This window comes from Oncorhynchus keta, chromosome 27, assembly GCF_023373465.1.
Source record: "Oncorhynchus keta strain PuntledgeMale-10-30-2019 chromosome 27, Oket_V2, whole genome shotgun sequence".
In the NCBI taxonomy this organism is placed as follows: Eukaryota; Metazoa; Chordata; class Actinopteri; order Salmoniformes; family Salmonidae; genus Oncorhynchus; species Oncorhynchus keta.
In genome coordinates, this window is record NC_068447.1 from 37,205,524 (window position 1) to 37,226,127 (window position 20,604).

A 20,604-nucleotide genomic window follows, 5' to 3' on the forward strand; every position below is an offset into this window, starting at 1 on the left:
AAGTTTGTTTTATGACTCATTCCTTCACTGACTGGGCAGAACTCTTTTGAAGACATTTAATTAAAAAGCACACTGACGTACTGGTAATACATAAGCAAAAACATTATTTTGTATTTTATTTCTCCCCCCCAAAATTATGCATATTTGTTTTTTTCTGCCCGCTCATCAGTTGTGGAAAAAGTACTGAATTGTCATACTTGAGTAATAGTAAAGATACCTTAAGAGAAAAGGACTCAAGTTCAAGTAAAAGTCACCAAGTAAAATACTACTTGAGTAAAAGTCTAAAAGTATTTGGTTTTAAATAAACTTAAGTATTAAAAGTCAATGGAATTGCTCAAATGTACTTAAAAGACAAAGTAAAAGTATTAACCATTCAAATTCCGTATGTTAAGCAAACTAGACCGCACAATTGTCTAGTTTTTTCAATTGACGGATAGCCAGGGGCACACTCCAACAGTCAGACATAATTTACAAACGATAGGGATGACCAGGGATGTTCTCTTGATAAGTATGTGTATTGGACCATTTTCCTGTCAAACTGTATCGAGTACTTTTGGGTGTCAGGGAAAGGGTATGGAGTAAAAATGTCATTATTTTCTTTGGGAATGTAGTAAAAGTAGGCAAAAATATAAATAGTAAAGTAAAGTACAGATACCCCAAAAAACGACATAAGTATTATTTTATATTGAGTACTTTACACCACTGCCGCTCACTCGTTTTAACTTTATTATTGGGAAGCTGTTGTGCAGTAAAATCCGATTCTGATAATAACTGACATGGCACCATTACATCCAATCCTAAACGAGCAATGGAATGAGCAAGTTGAGTGATTTCCTGGTTACAACAAAATGTGAGTTTCTAGCTAGATTGTAAGGAAAGTTTGATCCAAAGTGCTAAATGTCATGTGTTAGCACCTATTCACATAATCTAAATAGATTTTGCAGATTAATTTTAGTTTTCACGGCACAAACAGCTGTTGTTATTTAGCTACAGTAGCTAGCTAGCTGGTGGAGTTAGCTTGCTAGTTAGATAGACTTTTAGCTAGCTAGCTAGTTAAAGCAGCAATCGGCGGTGGAAACAATAACAAAGCGAACTCCCCACCACTGTTTCGGTATAAAGCGGGTGTATGGGGCTTGAGAATTGTAAACGCTCGCAAATTCAAAGACAGGACTGACCATCCATGATATCAAAAAAAGTTTGCAGTATAACTGAAGTACGTATGCACAGTATTTTTTTTTACTGCAGTAATTTTGCAGTGTAACTGCAGTTACAGTGCAGTATAACTGCAGTACAGTATCTGCAATACCACAGTTGACCTCATTTATCTCACTTTTACCGCACTTCTTTTGCAAGGGTAGTTTTAACCATGTTTATTGTGCAATACAGTGTTTGTTTACATTTACTTTGTTTACAAACATTGGAGTAAAACAAGCATATATTTTGGGTTCTGATGGGGTACGACAGTTGAACCAAGGCATTTGTAAGTCTTTTTTTTTTTTAAATCAATGGGTACATGTAAGTATGAAAATGGACGTAGGAACTGCTGATTGTCCATTTAACTTAAAGAGCTAGCTAACTAATAGCTGGCTTCTAAATGACCGGCTGTAGTCGCCAAATAAGGACTAAAGTGGCATGAGCTACTCAGTCAGATGAGTTGATGTTAGACCCACTTACTATATCCACAACAAGAAATTAGCTAGTTTTCGTAGTAGTTAGATATATATATATATATATATGTGTGTGTGTATATATATATATATATGTGTGTGATATATATATATATATATATATATATATATATATATATATATATATATATATATATATATATATGTATATATATGTGTATGTATGTAGAGTATATTGATAGCTACCTACCCACGATAATAGGATCCAGTAACAGATGGTCACTTTACCTGACCTAGTGGTATACTGGAAGGAGAACTAGGCCGCTAGATTTTTACTTCCCACTTGACATCAATGTTCTATATCTGACATAGCCTACCTCATCTTCTCACGTTGATCTATGAAATGAGTAATTGAGGGAACTGTGAAATATGCAAATGATGTACTCATTCTCCTTTTGTTTAGTACAATTGTCACAGAATTTAATTCTAGATTTTGTTATTCATATACCAATCAAAAAATCTGCTCTTTCAAATGTTCCATTTAATATCATACTTCAATTCTAGAAATTAATAGGAATTTCCCAAGCCGTAGGCCTAGATCCAGTATATTCCTTACCTGCATGAAGCTTCAATGTTTCCTGTATCAAGCTTCAATGTCCAATGACCATCATTTGTAATCAGCCTCTGTTCCCTCAGGATGAATGTGGGTGTGGCTCACAGTGAGGTGAACCCCAACACGCAGGTAATGAACAGCAGAGGGATCTGGCTGGCATACCTACTGCTGGTCACCGTGCTGCACGTCATCCTGTTGAGTATCCCTGTCCTCACAGTGCCCCTTGTCTGGACCCTCACAAATGTCATCCATAATCTGGTCAGAACAAGTATTTGTAGTTTGTTTTTTCAATCAAATGTAGATGACATTTAACTATATTTAAGCCACTCTTTTTGATAGATATAGCTATTTAAGTTATTGGATCCCCATAATTCTGAACAGTAGAGTAATGCGGACTTGTGTTATGACATTGCAATGACTAATAAGTGTGTCTGTTGTAGAGGTCGACCGATTATGATTTTTCAACGCCGATACCGATTAATCGGCCGTTTTTTTTTTTTTAAATGTATATTTATAAAAATGACAATTACAACAATACTGAATGAACGTGAACTCTTTTATTTTAACTTAATATAATACATAAATAAAATATATTTAGTCTCAAATAAATAATGAAACATGTTCAATTTGGTTTAAATTATGCAAAAACACAATGTTGGAGAAGAAAGTAAAAGTGCAATATGTACCATGTAAAAAAGCTAACGTTTAAGTTCCTTGCTCAGAACATGAGAACATATGAAAGCTGGTGGTTCAATATTCCCAGTTAAGAAGTTTTAGGTTGTAGTTTTTATAGGAATTATGACGCGTCAACTATTTCTCTATAACATTTATATTTCATATACCTGTGACAATTGGATGTTCTTATAGGCACTTTAAGTATTGCCAGCCTAATCCCGGGACTTGATGGCTTGAAGTCATAAACAGCACTGTGTTTCAAGCATTGCTAAGAGCGGCTCGCAAACGCAGTAAACTGCTGTTTGAATGAATGCTTACGAGCCTGCTGCTGCCTACCACCGCTATATCAAATATCAAATTATAGACTTAATTATTATAACACAGAAATACACACAGAAATACCAGCCTTTGGTCATTGATATGGTCAAATCCGGAAAAACATTTTTTGAAAACAAAACGTTTATTCTTTCAGTGAAATATGTAACCATTCCGTATTTTGTCAAACGGATGGCAACCTTAAGTCTAAATATTGCTGTTACATTGCACAACCTTCCATGTTATGTCATAATTATGTAAAATTCTGGAAAATTAATTACGGTTAAGAAACACAGTTCGCAACGAGCCAGGCGGCCCAAACTGTTCCATATACAGTTGAAGTCGGAAGTTTACATACACTTAGGTTTTTCAACAACTCCACAAATTTCTTGTTAACAAACTATAGTTTTGGCAAGTCAGTTTAGACATCTACTTTGTGCATGACATAAGTAATTTTTCCAACAATTGTTTACAGACAGATTATTTCACTTATAATTCACTGTATCACAATTCCAGTGGGTCAGAAGTTTACATACACTAAGTTGGCTGTGCCTTTAAACAGCTTGGAAAATTCCAGAAAATGACATCATGGCTTTAGAAGCTTCTGATAGGCTAATTGACATCATTTGAGTCAATTGGAGGTGTACCTGTGGATGCATTTCAAGGCCTACCTTCAAACTCCGTGCCTCTTTGCTTGACATTATAGGAAAATCTAAATAAATCAGCCAAGACCTCAGAAAATAAATTGTAGACCTTCACAAGTCTGGTTCATCCTCGTGAGCAATTTCCAAATGTCTGAAGGTACCACGTTCATCTGTACAAACAATAGTATGCAAGTATAAACACCATGGGACCACGCAGCCGTCATACCGCTCAGGAAGGAGGCGCGTTCTGTCTCCTAGAGATGAACGTTCTTTGGTGCGAAAAGTTCAAATCAATCCCAGAACAACAGCAAAGGACCTTCAAATCAAATCCAATTGTATTTGTCACATACACATGGTTAGCAGATGTTAATGCGAGTGTAGCGAAATGCTTGTGCTTCTAGTTCCGACAATGCAGTGATAACCAACAAGTAATCTAACTAACAATTCCAAAACTACTGTCTTATACACAGTGTAAGGGGATAAAGAATATGTACATAAGGATATATGAATGAGTGATGGTACAGAGCAGCATACAGTAGATGGTATCGTGTACAGTATATACAGACAAAGTAAACAAAGTGGCATAGTTAAAGTGGCTAGTGATACATGTATTACATAAGGATGCAGTCGATGATGTAGAGTACAGTATATACGTATGCATATGAGATGAATAATGTAGGGTAAGTAACATTATATAAGGTAGCATTGTTTAAAGTGGCTAGTGATATATTTACATCATTCCCATCAATTCCCATTATTAAAGTGGCTGGAGTTGGGTCAGTGTCAATGACAGTGTGTTGGCAGCAGCCACTCAATGTTAGTGGTGGCTGTTTAACAGTCTGATGGCCTTGAGATAGAGAAGCTGTTTTTCAGTCCCAGCTTTGATGCACCTGTACTGACCTCGCCTTCTGGATGATAGCGGGGTGAACATGCAGTGGTTCGGGTGGTTGATGTCCTTGATGATCTTTATGGCCTTCCTGTAACATTGGGTGGTGTAGGTGTCCTGGAGGGCAGGTAGTTTGCCCCCGGTGATGCGTTGTGCAGACCTCACTACCCTCTGGAGAGCCTTACGGTTGAGGGCGGAGCAGTTGCCGTACCAGGCGGTGATACAGCCCGCCAGGATGCTCTCGATTGTGAGTGCTTTTGGTGACAAGCCGAATTTCTTCAGCCTCCTGAGGTTGAAGAGGCGCTGCTGCGCCTTCTTCACGACGCTGTCAGTGTGAGTGGACCAATTCAGTTTGTCTGTGATGTGTATGCCGAGGAACTTAACTTGCTACCCTCTCCACTACTGTTCCATCGATGTGGATAGGGGGGTGTTCCCTCTGCTGTTTCCTGAAGTCCAATCATCTCCTTAGTTTTGTTGACGTTGAGTGTGAGGTTATTTTCCTGACACCACACTCCGAGGGCCCTCACCTCCTCCCTGTAGGCCGTCTCGTCGTTGTTGGTAATCAAGCCTACCACTGTTGTGTCGTCCGCAAACTTGATGATTGAGTTGGTGGCGTGCGTGGCCACGCAGTCGTGGGTGAACAGGGAGTACAGGAGAGGGCTCAGAACGCACCCTTGTGGGGCCCCGTGTTGAGGATCAGCGGGGAGGAGATGTTGTTGCCTACCCTCACCACCTGGGGCGGCCCGTCAGGAAGTCCAGTACCCAGTTGCACAGGGGCGGGGTCGAGACCCAGGGTCTCGAGCTTGATGACGAGCTTGGAGGGTACTATGGTGTTGAATGCCGAGCTGTAGTCGATGAACAGCATTCTCACATAGGTATTCCTCTTGTCCAGGTGGGTTAGGCCAGTGTGCAGTGTGGTTGAGATTGCATCGTCTGTGGACCTATTTGGGCGGTAAGCAAATTGGAGTGGGTCTAGGGTGTCAGGTAGGGTGGAGGTGATATGGTCCTTGACTAGTCTCTCAAAGCACTTCATGATGACGGAAGTGAGTGCTACGGGGCGGTAGTCGTTTAGCTCAGTTACCTTAGCTTTCTTGGGAACAGGAACAATGGTGGCCCTCTTGAAGCATGTGGGAACAGCAGACTGGTATAGGGATTGATTGAATATGTCCGTAAACACACCGGCCAGCTGGTCTGCGCATGCTCTGAGGGTGCGGCTGGGGATGCCGTCTGGGCCTGCAGCCTTGCGAGGGTTAACACGTTTAAATGTCTTACTCACCTTGGCTGCAGTGAAGGAGAGACCGCATGTTTTCGTTGCAGGCCGTGTCAGTGGCACTGTATTGTCCTCAAAGCGGGCAAAAAGTTATTTAGTCTGCCTGGGAGCAAGACATCCTGGTCCGTGACTGGGCTGGGTTTCTTCTTGTAGTCCGTGATTGACTGTAGACCCTGCCACATGCCTCTTGTGTCTGAGCCATTGAATTGAGATTCCACTTTGTCTCTGTACTGACGCTTAGCTTGTTTAATAGCCTTGCGGAGGGAATAGCTGCACTGTTTGTATTCGGTCATGTTGCCAGACACCTTGCCCTGATTAAAAGCAGTGGTTTGCGCTTTCAGTTTCACGCGAATGCTGCCATCAATCCACGGTTTCTGGTTAGGGAATGTTTTTATCGTTGCTATGGGAACGACATCTTCGACGCACGTTCTAATGAACTCGCACACCGAATCAGCGTATTCGTCTAAATTTTTATCTGACGCAATACGAAACATGTCCCAGTCCAATCGATATGCTGATAAAATTTAGGGAACCTTGTTTTCAGATTAGCTTTGTTAAAATCCCCAGCTACAATGAATGCAGCCTCCGGATAAATGGTTTCCAGTTTGCAAAGAGTTAAATAAAGTTTGTTCAGAGCCATCGATGTGTCTGCTTGGGGGGGGATATATACGGCTGTGATTATAACCGAAGAGAATTCTCTTGGAAGATAATGCAGTCTACATTTGATTGTGAGGAATTCTAAATCAGGTGAACAGAAGGATTTGAGTTCCTGTATGTTTCCATCATCACACCATGTCTCGTTAGTCATGAGGCATACGCCCCCGCCACTCTTCTTACCAGAAAGATGTTTGTTTCTGTCGGCGCGATGCGTGGAGAAACCCGTTGGCTGCACCGCATCGGATAGCGTCTTCCCAGTGAGCCATGTTTCCGTGAAGCAGAGAACGTTGCAGTCTCTGATGTCCCTCTGGAATGCCACCCTTGCTCGGATTTCGTCAACCTTGTTGTCAAGAGACTGGACATTGGCAAGAATAATGCTGGGTAGTGGTGCGCGATGTGCCCTTGTTCGGAGTCTGACCAGAAGACCGCCTCGTTTCCCTCTTTTTCGGAGTCGTTTTCTTGGGTCGCTGCATGCGATCCATTCCGTTGTCCTGTTTGTAAGGCAGAACACAGGATCCGCGTTGCGGAAAACATATTCTTGGTCGTACTGATGGTGAGTTGACGCTGATCTTATATTCAGTAGTTCTTCTCGACTGTATGTAATGAAACCTAAGATGGCCTGGGGTACTAATGTAAGAAATAACACGTAAAAAAACAAAAAACTGCATAGTTTCCTAGGAACGCGAAGCGAGGCGGCCATCTCTGTCGGCGCCGGAAGTGTATTGTGAAGATGCTGGAGGAAACGGGTACACAAATATGTATATCCACAATAAAACGAGTCCTATATCGACATAACCTGAAAGGTCGCTCAGCAAGGAAGAATCCATTGCTACAAAACCTCCATAAAAAAAGCCAGACAGTTTGCAACTGCACATGGGGACAAAGATCGTACTTTTTGGAGAAACGAAGAACACCATCCCAACCGTGAAGCACAGGGGTGGCAGCATCATGTTGTGGTGGTGCTTTGCTGCAGGAGGGACTGGTGCACTTCACAAAATAGATGCCGTCATGAGGGAGGAAAATTATGTGGATATATTGAAGCAACATTTCTAGACATCAGTCAGGAAGTTAAAGCTTGGTCGCAAATGGGTCTTACAAAAGGACAATGACCCCAAGCATACTTCCAAAGTTGTGGCAAAATGGCTTACAGACAACAATCACAAAGTCCTATAGAATATTTGTGGGCAGAACTGCAAACCTACAAACCTGACTCAGTTCCACCAGCTGTGTCAGGAGGAATGGGCCAAAATTCACCCAACTTATTGTGGGAAGCTTGTGGAAGTCAATGCTACCAAATACTAATTGAGTGTATGTAAACTTCTGACCCACTGAGAATGTGATGAAATAAATAAAAGCTGAAATAAATCATTCTCTCTACTACTATTCTGACCTTTCACATTCTAAAAATAAAGTGGGGATCCTAACTGACCTAAAACAGGGAATCTTTACTGGGATTAAATGTCAGGAATTGTTATAAACTGAGTGTAAATGTATTTGGCTTAGGTGTATGTAAACTTCCGACTTCAACTGTACCCTGACTCTGCTTACACTGAACACGAGAAGTGACACAATTTCCCTAGTTAATATTGTCTGCTATCATGCATTTCTTTTAACTAAATATGCAGGTTTAATAAAATATACTTCTGTGTATTGATTTTAAGGAAGGCATTGATGTTTATGGTTAGGTACATTTGTAATGATTTTTCGTTTTTTCACGAATGTGCTTTTGATAAATCATCACCTGTTTGGCAAAGTTGAAGTAGGCTGTGATTCGATGATAAATTAACAAACACCGCATCGATTATATACAACGCGGGACAAGCTAGTTAACCTAGTAATATCATCAACCCCGTGTAGTTAATGAGTGATTATGTAAAGATTGATTGCTTTTTATAAGATAAGTTTAACGCTAGCTAGCAACTTACCTTGGCTCCTTGCAGCCACAAGGTCCTTTTGATGCTGCACTCGTGTAACAGGTGGTCAAGCCTGCCAAGAAGTATTCTCATGGATTGCAATGTAATCGGCATCCAAAAAGGCTGATTACCGATTTATTATGAAAACTTGAAATCGGCCCTAATTAATCGGTCGACCTCTAGTCCACATCCTTTTGTATATATAGTGTATGTGTGATCTGTCCACCACAGGTGATGTACTTGTTTCTGCACACTGTGAAAGGAACTCCTTTTGAGACACCAGACCAGGGCAAAGCTCGTTTACTCACACACTGGGAACAGATTGACAACGGCATCCAGTTCACATCCTCGCGCAAATTCCTCACCATCTCACCCATTGTACTGTAAGACAGAACATTTGTGCATACTAGTATTATCCATGTGCTTTTGGAGCAAAACCTTTTTTTTTAAGTTTAAGTTTTTCTTATGGCTTGCAATGATAGATTAACGTAGACGAGTAAGTATTGAATTATTGCATTCTTGTTTGTTATCAGCATTGAATAATAACCCTAAACCATCTGTTAATTATTCAGGTATATTCTTGCCAGTTTCTACACCAAGTACGATGCCACGCATTTCCTGGTCAATACAGGCTCTCTCCTCAGTGTCCTCCTTCCAAAGCTGCCCCTGTTCCATGGAGTACGAATGTTTGGGATCAATAAGTACTGACACAACTGGATAGTATCAGATTTATGTTTTATTTATGTGTAGTTCATTTCTAAGGTCCAGAGGCGGAAGTGAAGAAGACACGTTCAGTAACTTTGAGCTGTTTAAGGAAATTGTTGTTTTTATTGCACCCATCATGTTACCTCTCTGACCCAAAAACAAAGGAAGCAAAATGTGCTGAACACCAAACTATAATGATTAAGAGTTACTGAGTGGCCTCTGCTTTATTTCACTATATTAATTTTCATTAGATGACATTTATAATGTTTGTGTGCAATGTGCATGTATCCTCAAACCATTCTTCTCTCTTTGGTTGGATGACATGTATTTGCCATTGTTTTCTAGAAAGAGCTTTAATGTGAACTTCATCACCTTGAAAACTAAGTCTTCATAATTACTTGTATTTGTCCACACATTAGAATGTGTGGTTAGAGTTTAGGATAGTGGCAGCCATAAAAATGGAATGGTGGGCACCAGGATGTTTGTGGTGCCTTAAAGTTTTCAGTTGGCTGCCACATTTTTTTCATTTAGTTTGTTGACCAATCCATGTGAAGCCTCTTGGATATACATTGCCATGTGAGCATTCTCAATATGTGATAGTGCCTAAAAAATGTTCCAATATCAGGTTTGATTCTTCATCCTACATTAAATACTTCCTGTGTTTGTTTGGAAATTTGGGGTACATCCTTACCATTTTGTACACACACAAGTGCACTGTGCAGCAGATTAATAATTACACAAGAACAAGTTTAATTATTGCATTGATTGTTCTCATCTAATCCCACGGATGGTGTGGGTTTTGAATGACATAAGAGGGAAACCTAAGGGGAATGTTCAGCAGTGAGGAAAAGCAACACAGGAGTATAGTAACATTGTGCAGGAGTGAGGGGTCGTACCATCATGTAAATTCTCAGATTGCCTGTGTGGGGATTCTGGGGAACTCCACACACTTTACATGAGGCCTGTCACGTTTCCTGTGATGTTCTGATAAAACAGGGATTTCCGCCTGAGATATGACCATGTTTGCATTTCAGTTATGAGGTGTCTCCCAACTGAGGTGGTGTGTTTGCTCTCCTGGGGGAAGTAGCGGAAATGGTGTCCTGGGTAATAATTTGACTACACTGTAGAATATGCCTATCTGTTTTTCCTGGGAAGCACATGCAAATGATATAGTAGCTTCACCATCAGCTGTCAGACTGCAGAAACCCATATGGGGTTGCCTGACTCGCACACTGTCTGGAATGCAAACAACATGTGTGTCACCTTTTCAGAGGTAGAAGTGAAAAGCAAAAGTGTTGCACCACCTGGCTTGAGAATTGCAGCTAACAGGATGATAATCTATTCTGAAACCTGGTAATATTGAAGGTTGTCATGGTGAACATTTTAGTTAGTCAAAGCATAGGGTGTTTGTCCCTAAATACCAGAAAATCCAGAGTGGCACAGCGGTCTAAGACACTGCATCTCAGTGCAAGAGGCGTCACTACAGCCCCTGGTTCGAATCCAGGCTGTATCACATCCGGCCATGATTGGGAGTCCCATAGGGTGGCGCACAATTGGCCAGGGTAGGCCGTCGTTGTAAATAAGAATGTGTTCTTAACTGACTTGCCTAGTTAAATAAATATACAGCATAATAATACCAATTAGCCATATCCCCTGGATACATGTTGATACCCCCATTTACAACCACATTACTTGATGAATATCCAAGTTTACCCTAAAAACACGTCATCAGTGGTTCTGCTTCCACGTTATTTCACAATCACTGATTTTATGATGCATGCCTTTGAATTACAACATGCAAAAATGACAAAGCCAGTATTTATAACTATGCCGATCAACAGCATTCTGTTAAATACAGGGGGACTGTGTCATTTATTAACTGAATTTCAGAGTATAGGTTGTTATCTGAAGCACCCTAGAAGTTTCACATAAAAGCTGCATATTCCTGGATGATTCTATCAGTTTTTAAAGAAACCACAACTCCTCATGAAACTAGATATTTTTCCAAAATTTGAACAAAAAAAACAAATACATTATTCAGTTTGGATATTCTTTTCTGAACATTCTCTGCTCTTACTCATCAGGAAAACTTTGTGGATTCTAGGTAACTGTCCCCGAGTAGCTTGAGAACCTCATAAAAATGGATGGGGAAAGATAAGTCTTCTCTGACTGCAGGTTATTGTGGGAGGAAACCCACCTCACCAGAGACTACTGTAACTGCAAAATTAGGTTACCCGTATGCTTACTGTGAAATACTGTATATCCACATAAAAGGTGTATTGCACCCCCTGTTGTTCATGTATAGCAGTTTCAGTACAACTCATACAGACAATGCATCATTCAGTACCATCTTTCTAGGGATTTATGCTCCTCTCAGTATTCCCCTTCTACAGCAACAGGCGAGTGGGCTTTCCACTGGTGGAAATTGTGTCTCGATAAGAAGTGGGATTTTACGATATCATTCATTTGACATCCACATGATTCTTTACAATGAACAGTACACAACTACCTGGCCACCAAATCTGTAAAGGCTTATGCATAGCCAATTCTACCACACAGAACAGAGGCCAGAATACAAAAGTACAATATCTCACAGTATAAAAGTATTATCCATTTTTAAGGCAATGCTTGTGATATGCTGTCCGAGGATAACTTTGGAAGGGCCAGTGTCCCCGAACCCCGTCTCCAGTATTTATGCTGGCAGAATAGGGCCAGTCTGTCCTATCTGGTGTAATTCTCCAGTCTTATCTGGTGTCATGTGTGATTTTAAGTATGCTCTAATTCTCTCTTCCCTCCCGGATGAACTGAGTCCTAGGACAATGCCTCAGGACTAACTGGCCTGATGACCCCTGGCAGTCCCCGCCCCCAATCCACCTGGTCGTGCTGCTCATCCAGGTTCTGCTATTCTGCCTGCGGTTATGGAACCTGGACCTGTTCACCGGACGTGCTACCTTGTTCAGGACTTGCTGTTTCGACTCTCTCTCTACCGCACCTGCTGTCTCGACCTCTAAATGCTCAGATTTGAAAAGCCAACTGACATATACAGATGGTGCAAAAGGTCAACACCTCAGAAGTAACATGGGTGTCACAATCATTCCATGGAGGGCCAAGTGTCTGCTGGTTTTTGTTTTTTCCCTTTCAATTAAGACCTAGACAACCAGGTGAGGGGAGTTCCTTACTAATCAGTGACCTTAATTTATCAATCAATTACAAGGGAGCAGAAAAAACCTGCAGACACTCAGCCCTCCATGGAATGAATTTGACACGTGCTCTATAAATCACTGTGATTATTTGATTCTGCTGGTGATCTACAAACTTTTGAACATCTTGAAGAACAATCCGGCTTTAATGGCCATGTACTCTAAATAATTTCCATCTGGCACAGCCAGAAGAGGACTGGCCACGCCTCAGAGCCTGGTTCCTCTAGGTTTCTTCCTAGGTTCCAACCTTTCTAGGGAGTTTTCCTAACCATTGTGCTTCTACATTGCTTGCTCTTTGGGGTTTTAGGCTGGGTTTCTGTAGAAGCACTTTGTGACAACTGCTGATGTAAAAAGGGATTTATAAATATATTAGATGGATATGAAACCTATAAATCTCAGTCCAAACAAAACATGAAACTCACTAAGAACATAACAATGTAGACGTGTCACACAACGTCAAAGAAAGATTATAATACTTGCAATGGTACACTTACACATTACTGTTTTTATTCCCGTACATTTTAAAAATGATATAAATTCAGGCTCAATGGCTATAAACATCATGCTTTAAATACCAAAATATGAATTTCTTCCCTAGCAGATGTCAGTTTGCCTTGTGTTTTTTTACTTGTCAGCTATGAATTTCTTCCCGTTTACGTCGACACGTGTTTGATGACACAAAAATGTGTTACGTAAAATCAACAATAATACCAAAGATAACAAATGTCAAAAAATGACCTTGCAGTTAAGACCAAGAAAAAGTTGTGACATTCCTCCAAGAAAATAAAATACCCCATTCTTAGTGGTCATAAACCTTTACTTACTGACCAATGGGTTTCTCAGATTAATTCAAACACAGGACTCAGTCCTAATTTGAGAAACACTAGTCTCATTTCTCAAATCAGAATCTGGCTGTGTCGATAACCGAAACAGGTGGTTGCCATAAGCAATCTACACTGAGTATACAAAACATCAGGAACACCTGCTCTTTCCATGACTGACTGACCAGGAGAAAGCTATGACCCCTTCTTGATGTCACTTGTTAAATCCACTTCAATCAGTGTAGATGAAGGGGAGAAAACAGGTGACCTTTTTTTGTTAAAGCCTTGAGACAATTGAAACATGAATTGTGTGTGTATGTGTGCCATTCAGAGGGTGAATGGGCAAGACAAAAATGTAAGTTCCTTGGAATGGGGTATGGTAGTAGGTGCTAGGCACACCGATTTGAGTGTGTCAAGAACTGCAACGCTGCTGTTTTTTTTAAAGCTGAACAGTTTTCCGTGTGTATCAAGAATGGTCGACCACCCAAAGGACATCCAGCCCACTTGACACAACTGTGGGAAGCATTTTAGTCAATATGGACCAGCACCATTGTGGAACGCTTTCAACACCTTGTAGAGTCCATGCAAACTGAGGCTGTTCTGTGGGCAAAAGGGGGAGCAACTCAATATTAAGAAGGTGTTACTAATGTTTTGTACACTCAGTGTACAATATAATGTATGCCGCAACCTGGATGCCAGACATTAGCTCACAGGCCTAGCAATGGCCAGATTCCACCATCTCCATGGCGATTCATGAGCACCTGTCTTATGGTTGGAGGAGAGCTGTAGGGGTTGAAAGCCAGTCAGCACTATGCTCCATTAACCTTGCTACAGGAAAATAACCACATCTATTCACCTTCACAAGTCTCTGTCTTTCCATCCAAGGTCTTCTTTTTTCAAAGCATTCATCATATTCTCCTCATCATCATCATCATCTTCCTCATCCGTGTCAAAGAAATCATCCTCAAAGAACGATCCATATTCCTGCGCGTGCACAGAAACCTCATTCGATATCAGGTGAGGTGATCCCTCCACAAAATCGGCAAACCTGTGGATCACAACATCAAGCTTTTGAACAACACTGATCATATGTCACCCTGGGACCGAAATCTAGCTTTTCAGGCTAGCAGTACATACATTTCAGTAGGTATTTCAATGCTACTGACTGTCACCTTTTTGGGGACGCAAGTCGAGAGACGGTCTTCCATTTGCTGAAGTCTGGACTGCTGCAGTACTTCCTCAGCTCCTCCAGGGCATGCTGCGTCTCCACCTCACCCTGTTTCTGGAACTCCTCTTCAGTCAGCAGCCGACGAGGCTCTGGCTTCCAGCGCAGAGTTGGCGTGACTTTGCTGCACAATGAGAATTCTAACATTATTAAAAATGCCAATAAACACGAATAAAGGAATCATTAGAGTTATAAAACAAAATACCGCCAAGCCAGAAGGATCAATGAAATGGAATACTCCAGGTTCTTAGAGCAGAAGGCAGCCACGATGATGGCCAACGCCACTTGCTGAACCTGGATCCCACTGTAGATCAGTAGCAGGCCAAACAACTGCAGTGTCCAGGACAGGATATGTATACTCCTTTCCTCCACAAGAGGGCCATGACGATAGCACACGGCAAAACTGATAAACCCAACCACTGCAGCATAGCCTAAAGTACACAGAAACAATTAATTCAACTGTTCCTACTACAAACATGGAGCAATGGTTGTGGACTTATCATACCAGATACAAAAAGTTTGAGCGATAAACAAGGCACTTCCCAGAGTTTGTTGCGATTGTGTTTATTACAATCGATACTTACCAAAAGCCACGTGCCAGTGCTCTCTCAGAATCATCTGCAGGTTCCTGAACACAAGCTGGATGATGTAAATGGAAAAGGACCAGCCGCCAACTATTACCATGTAAAATGGGCTTTTCTGAGAAAAGAAAATGAAGATTATGGGGCATGAAATCTAAACATATATTTTCATGACTCTCGTACATGATACAAATCAGAAAATTCTCCCAAATATGAACTCAGGGTACACCCAGACTTTTTGCTTTGTTCAAATCAAAATTTGTTAGTAGTGGGTGAAGCCTTGATATAGAAGACTTGACTTCTTACCTTGGGCAGAAAGCGTGCCATGATGAAGATGAGGATGATAAGGGAGGCAATCATACCTGTGCTCATGCCAGCAGAGTAATAGAATACCTGACTCCTGTTAGACAAAAAAAACACATCAACCATCAGCTGCAGGAAGTAGGGGTGCTGCAGCACCACCTGATAAATCAGAAATAAATAATAATCCATTGTGAGAAAAAAAATGGTGTTCACTGGGCCTTTATTACTCCTGTATGAGCGGACAAAAATTGTCCTCAGCAGCACGGCAAGAATAAATTCTCTACAGCCCCACCCCTAAATATCTTCCCGCAGCCATTACAACGATAAAGGCGAAATTATCAGGATCATGTCATTAAAATAGAGGGTAAAATGTGAACACAATTAATTTAGTTACCTGCTGAGTGAGTCTGCAAAGATGAATAACAGCACTCCAGCCAGGAATGTCACAAACATGTAAATGTCAAATTCTGCAGGAGTAAAGCAGAGACAGCAAAGATTCCACATGAGCCTATTACATATTGATTTCGTAACTAACAATGACACCCCACCTTTCCTTTAACTTACTTCGTATGGGCATTACAGTGTATTGTGCTCCAAGGTTGATGGGGTCGATCTTGAAGCAGGTCTTTGGGCTGAACAGGCTGATGCTGATGGTGGTTTCATTGGTCTGCTCAAGCATTAGGTACTGCACAAGACCCCAGACACTGAAGTGTTCTAGTTCCTGCAGCTTCTCCTCATCCTCCACAACAGTCACCTTCAGCTGTTTCGAGCTCCATACTCGAATCTGTCGGCAATAAGACAAGTATTAGCAACATACAAATATAAAACATACAGTGCATTTTGGAAGGTATTCAGACCCCTTGATCTTTTCCACGTTACAGCCTCATTCTAAAATTGACTCAATTAAAACAAATCCTCAGCAATCTACACAATAAATGACAAAGCAAAAAAAATATATTTTCATTTTTATTTATTTAAATGAATTAAAACTTAAATAGAAATACCTTATTTACATACAGTACCAGTAAAAGGTTTGGACACACCTACTCATTCCAAGGTATTTCGTATATGTTTTACTATTTTCGACATTGTGGAATAATAGTGAAGACATTAAAACTATGAAATAACACATACGGAATCATGTAGTAACCAAAAAAAAGTGTTAAACAAATCAAAATATTTTAGATTTCAGATTCTTTAAAGTAGCCACCCTTCGCCTTGATGACCAGTTTTGCACACTCTTTGCATTCTCTCAACGATTCTCGTCATGAGGTAAACATCTGGAATGCATTGCACTTAAAAGGTGTGCCTTGTTAAAAGTTGTGGAATTCCCTTTCATCTTAATGTGTTTGAGCAAATCAGTTGTCTTGTGACAAGATAGGGGTGGTATACAGAAGATAATATGACTTGGTCTTTTACCAAATAGGGCTATGGCAAGAACAGCTCAAATAAGAAGAGAGAAATGACAGTCCATTACTTTAAGACATGAAGGCCAGTCAATCTGGACAATTTCAAGAACTTTGAAAGTTTCTTCAAGCGCAGTCGCAAAAGCCATCAAGCACTACAGAGTTCAAGTAATAGACACATCTCAACATTAGTTAAATAAAAGGTTTAAAAAAAAAAAAAATAGGAGACTGCATGAATCAGTTCTCCTTGGTCGAATTGATGCAAAGAAACCACTACTAAGGGACACCAATAACAAGAAAATACTTCCTTGGGCCAAGAAACACAAGCAATGGAAATGAGACCGGTGGAAATCTGCCATTTGGTCTGATGAGTCCAAATTTTAGATTTTAGATTCCAACTGCCGTGTCTTTGTGAGACGCAGAGTAGGAAAACGGATGACCTCCGCATGTGTGGTTCCCACCGTGAAGTAAGGAGGAGGTGTGATGTTGCTGGTGACACTGTCTGATATATTTAGACTTCAAGGCACACTTAACCAGCATGGCTACCACAGCATTCTGCAGCGACACATCATCCCAACTGGTTTGCTCATAGTGGGACTATCATTTGTTTTTATACAGGACAATGACCCAACACACCTCCTGGCTGTGTAAGGGCTATTTGATCAAGAAGGAGAGTGATGGAGTTCTGCATCAGATGACCTGGCCTCCACAATCAGCCGACCTCAACCCAATTGAGATGGTTTGGGATGAGTTGGACCGCAGAGTGAAGGAAAAGCAGCCAACAAGTGCTCAGCATGTGGGAACTCCTTCAAGACTGTTAGGAAAGCGTTCCAGGTGAAACTACTTGAGAGAATGCCTAGAGTGTGCAAAGCTGTCATCAAGTCAAAGGGTGGCTACTTTGAATAATCTAAATCTTTATTTAACCCTTTTTTGGTTACTACTTATTTCATAATTGTGATGTCTTCACTAAATGTCAGGAATTGTGAAACTGGGTTTAAATGTATTTGGCTAAGGTGTATGTAAACTTCCGACTTCAACTGTATATTCTCCAGAATTGCCGAGAGAAAATTGATATGTTGTCCATTTTTGATTCTACATAAGATTTTCTTAGGAAACTTTTTTTTTTGTCTTTAGTATTTTACAGATAGAAAGATGAAAAGTATTTATCCACAATGTGCTCTGGACACGTCCGGTCCTGGAATGTCTAAACGAAATTAAAATATCATCCAGTGTCCATAAAAATTTAATAGTGCGATATGCGAATATTCACATATTTAATGAGATATCAAAATATTTGCATATTTTAAAGGGATATTTTTACAACGAGGCCCTTTATTTACTTCCCTAGGGTCAGATTTGTGGATGCCATTATTACGTCTGTCTGCAGTACGAAGGAAGCTCGAGGTAGTTTCACAAGCCAATACTAACTAGTGTTAGCACAATGACTGGAAGTCTATGGGTATCTACTTCTTCATTGCGCTGACACAAGTTAGCAATTTCCTTCAACATAAAGACATAAATGGTATCCTCAAGTTCATCCGATTCTGGGGACGTAGATAAAGGGCCTCATTGCCAAAATCTTGAAGTATCCCTTTAATAAAATATTTCAGAAAAGTTAAATATACAACAATGAAGTTGTCAAGAGCACAAACAGATTTGGGACTTGACTACTTTTCTCTTACCTGGATTCTTGTCCATGTTTCCTTCCAACCTGGAACAATTGGGTTGAGATAGCAGAAGTGACTCGATCCTGTTCTTTCAGACTCCTGGCCATCTTTGATATTGATTATGTTGATATTACTTCCTGTGAAAATTGCAAGTTGTGAGGGCACGGACTGTATTTACCAGCAAACTTCTGTATGCTTTGCACAATCTGCTAGCAAGCCAACTAAAGTCAAGCTGGATATTAGCTTTCGAGACAGGGTTTAGCTAGTAGCTACATATCTACTAACGTATGTAACGTAAGTGAGACACCAGAAACATACCACAATTTAAGTATTTGGCTAACGTTAGCTGACTTGGTTATAGCTAACGTTAGCTACGCAAATAACGTTAAAGGTTGTGGAATGTGGACTCGGAGGGTTGCAGCAGCTGGCTAGCTAAAGTTATTTTCTGGTACTAGTTTAACTTTCCATTTTAATCACTTGGCTAGCTAGAATATATATATATATATATATATATATATATATATATATATATAATCCAATGACTAAGAATGAAGGGTCTAATCTCACCTGGATACTGACAGTATAGCTAACGTTAGTTCGCTAGCTAAAACGTTAGTTCACCTGTCTGGACCAGTTCAAACGTTTGCTAAATTTGCTCGAAAGCTTGCCTCATCGCAAACAAAAAGTTAGCATCACTAATTTCAAATTGACTATCAATTCCCCGCTTCAAATGATCTCGCTTGCTATATACTATACCTGAGGTTTGGTGTGAACCTAATATACACAAAAGCACAATTAGCAAAACTATTTTGGAGAGGGGTCCATTTTTCCATTTCATGTATCCCGCCATGACAGAAGTCTACACCGAAACCACGTGGTTCTTGTTACAGAAACAACTACCCAATCACATAAGAGGTAAACTGTTCCGATACATTCAAGATGTGAACGTTTATGAATTTGTAGAAATTATGCGAAAATTTTATGGGCACAGATAGAACAAATCTTGATTATAAGTATATTTGTTATGGGGGTATATTTTTCTACTCTGACTGTAGGATGACCAATAAATCACACCTTGGTCTGCGGAAGAAAAAAATCGAATGCGTTACAATCTACTTGAAAATGTGCAATATTTCCTGTTCTGTCTTTCTACCACAGAGGACAGCCATCCGCTTACTTTAAAGGTAAAGTGGCTCGATTTTCAGTCAATTGATGTAGGTGGTGTTTCGCTATCACATACACCTCATCACCTTTTGATGTTGTGAATTATTACACATTAAGGACTTTATTTTCTGCAATAGTGCTGACCGCTTGGTCCCTCAACGCAGATGGTTAACTACTATAGGAAGCCTAGGCAGAGAGCTCTGTAATTATTGTACAAATGTGTTTTTTTCAACTTTTAACGTTTTATTTGGATAACAATTCGTTTTTATTGCATATATCTGGTGGTTTTGAGCCACGGATTTGCGGTTGACTGACAGGTTAAATATTTTTGGCTTGGCTAGCTAGTTAATGTTTTAGTTTTAAAAAATGCATTACCAGCTTTTTTGTTTCACCTTGCTGCCAGTTCGTGATCCTTTAAGAACTTGATGAATACAGCAGTGCTGAGGCAGAGGGCTTGTAAGTGAGGACGACTGGCTACTATTCTGAACTTTGTGTGGTGAGCTTTTTGGTGCCCAGAGCTGCTGAGGCATCAACCAAGTAGGGGCTACACAGAGTGGAAGCCCAGTGGTTATAAGACAGGCTGGTTCCAAGACTTGCCCTCTACAAGATCATCAGCAGACTCCATCACCTTCGTCTACCATCCTCTGACCAGCTCCCTTCACTCAAGCCATGAACTGACCCTCTCCATCATCAGAGGATGCAGCATTCAAAGACTTCGCCTCTCTTGGTTGACCTGTCATGATACTGTACATTGCTTGCTTGTCTTTTGCTCTTGAATCGCTTTGAGATTATATGAAAAGCTCTTCTTCATCTTCTTTTTTTTCCTTTTTTCTTCTTCTTCTGTGGATTTTATACGGCGGTTGGCAACCTACTTTAAGGTGCATTACTGCCACCAACTGGACTGGAGTGTGGACCAGAGACAGTGAAGGTC

The 20,604-nt window shown here is 40.5% G+C and overlaps 2 protein-coding genes across 5 annotated transcripts; one reads left to right on the forward strand and one right to left on the reverse strand.

The window, feature by feature from the left end:
- The first annotated feature begins 437 nt into the window (after window positions 1-437).
- LOC118359940 (ORM1-like protein 2) lies at window positions 438-9,979 on the forward strand. Of its 3 annotated transcripts, none has more exons than XM_035738875.2 (4): window positions 438-508; window positions 2,325-2,499; window positions 8,833-8,984; window positions 9,174-9,979. In XM_035738875.2, the coding sequence occupies exons 2-4, from the start codon at window positions 2,326-2,328 to the stop codon at window positions 9,307-9,309; spliced, it is 462 nt and encodes a 153-aa protein (XP_035594768.1). In that variant the 5' UTR covers window positions 438-508; window position 2,325; the 3' UTR covers window positions 9,310-9,979. The 3 variants fall into 3 exon arrangements, with proteins under 3 accessions (XP_035594768.1, XP_035594766.1, XP_035594767.1); XM_035738873.2 differs by lacking the exon at window positions 438-508 and adding an exon at window positions 702-850; XM_035738874.2 differs by lacking the exon at window positions 438-508 and adding an exon at window positions 857-1,213.
- A 1,788-nt stretch (window positions 9,980-11,767) lies between these two features.
- LOC118359941 (nuclear envelope integral membrane protein 1-like) lies at window positions 11,768-19,689 on the reverse strand. 2 transcript variants are annotated; one of them, XM_035738877.2, is made up of 10 exons: window positions 19,266-19,689; window positions 18,525-18,646; window positions 16,001-16,220; window positions 15,831-15,903; window positions 15,440-15,533; window positions 15,137-15,251; window positions 14,758-14,983; window positions 14,500-14,676; window positions 14,184-14,375; window positions 11,768-13,927 (listed from the first exon to the last, which is right to left on the reverse strand). In XM_035738877.2, the coding sequence occupies exons 1-9, from the start codon at window positions 19,357-19,359 to the stop codon at window positions 14,186-14,188; spliced, it is 1,311 nt and encodes a 436-aa protein (XP_035594770.1). In that variant the 5' UTR covers window positions 19,360-19,689; the 3' UTR covers window positions 11,768-13,927; window positions 14,184-14,185. The 2 variants fall into 2 exon arrangements, with proteins under 2 accessions (XP_035594770.1, XP_035594769.1); XM_035738876.2 differs by having other exon boundaries at window positions 11,768-14,375.
- Between the last annotated feature and the right edge of the window lie 915 nt (window positions 19,690-20,604).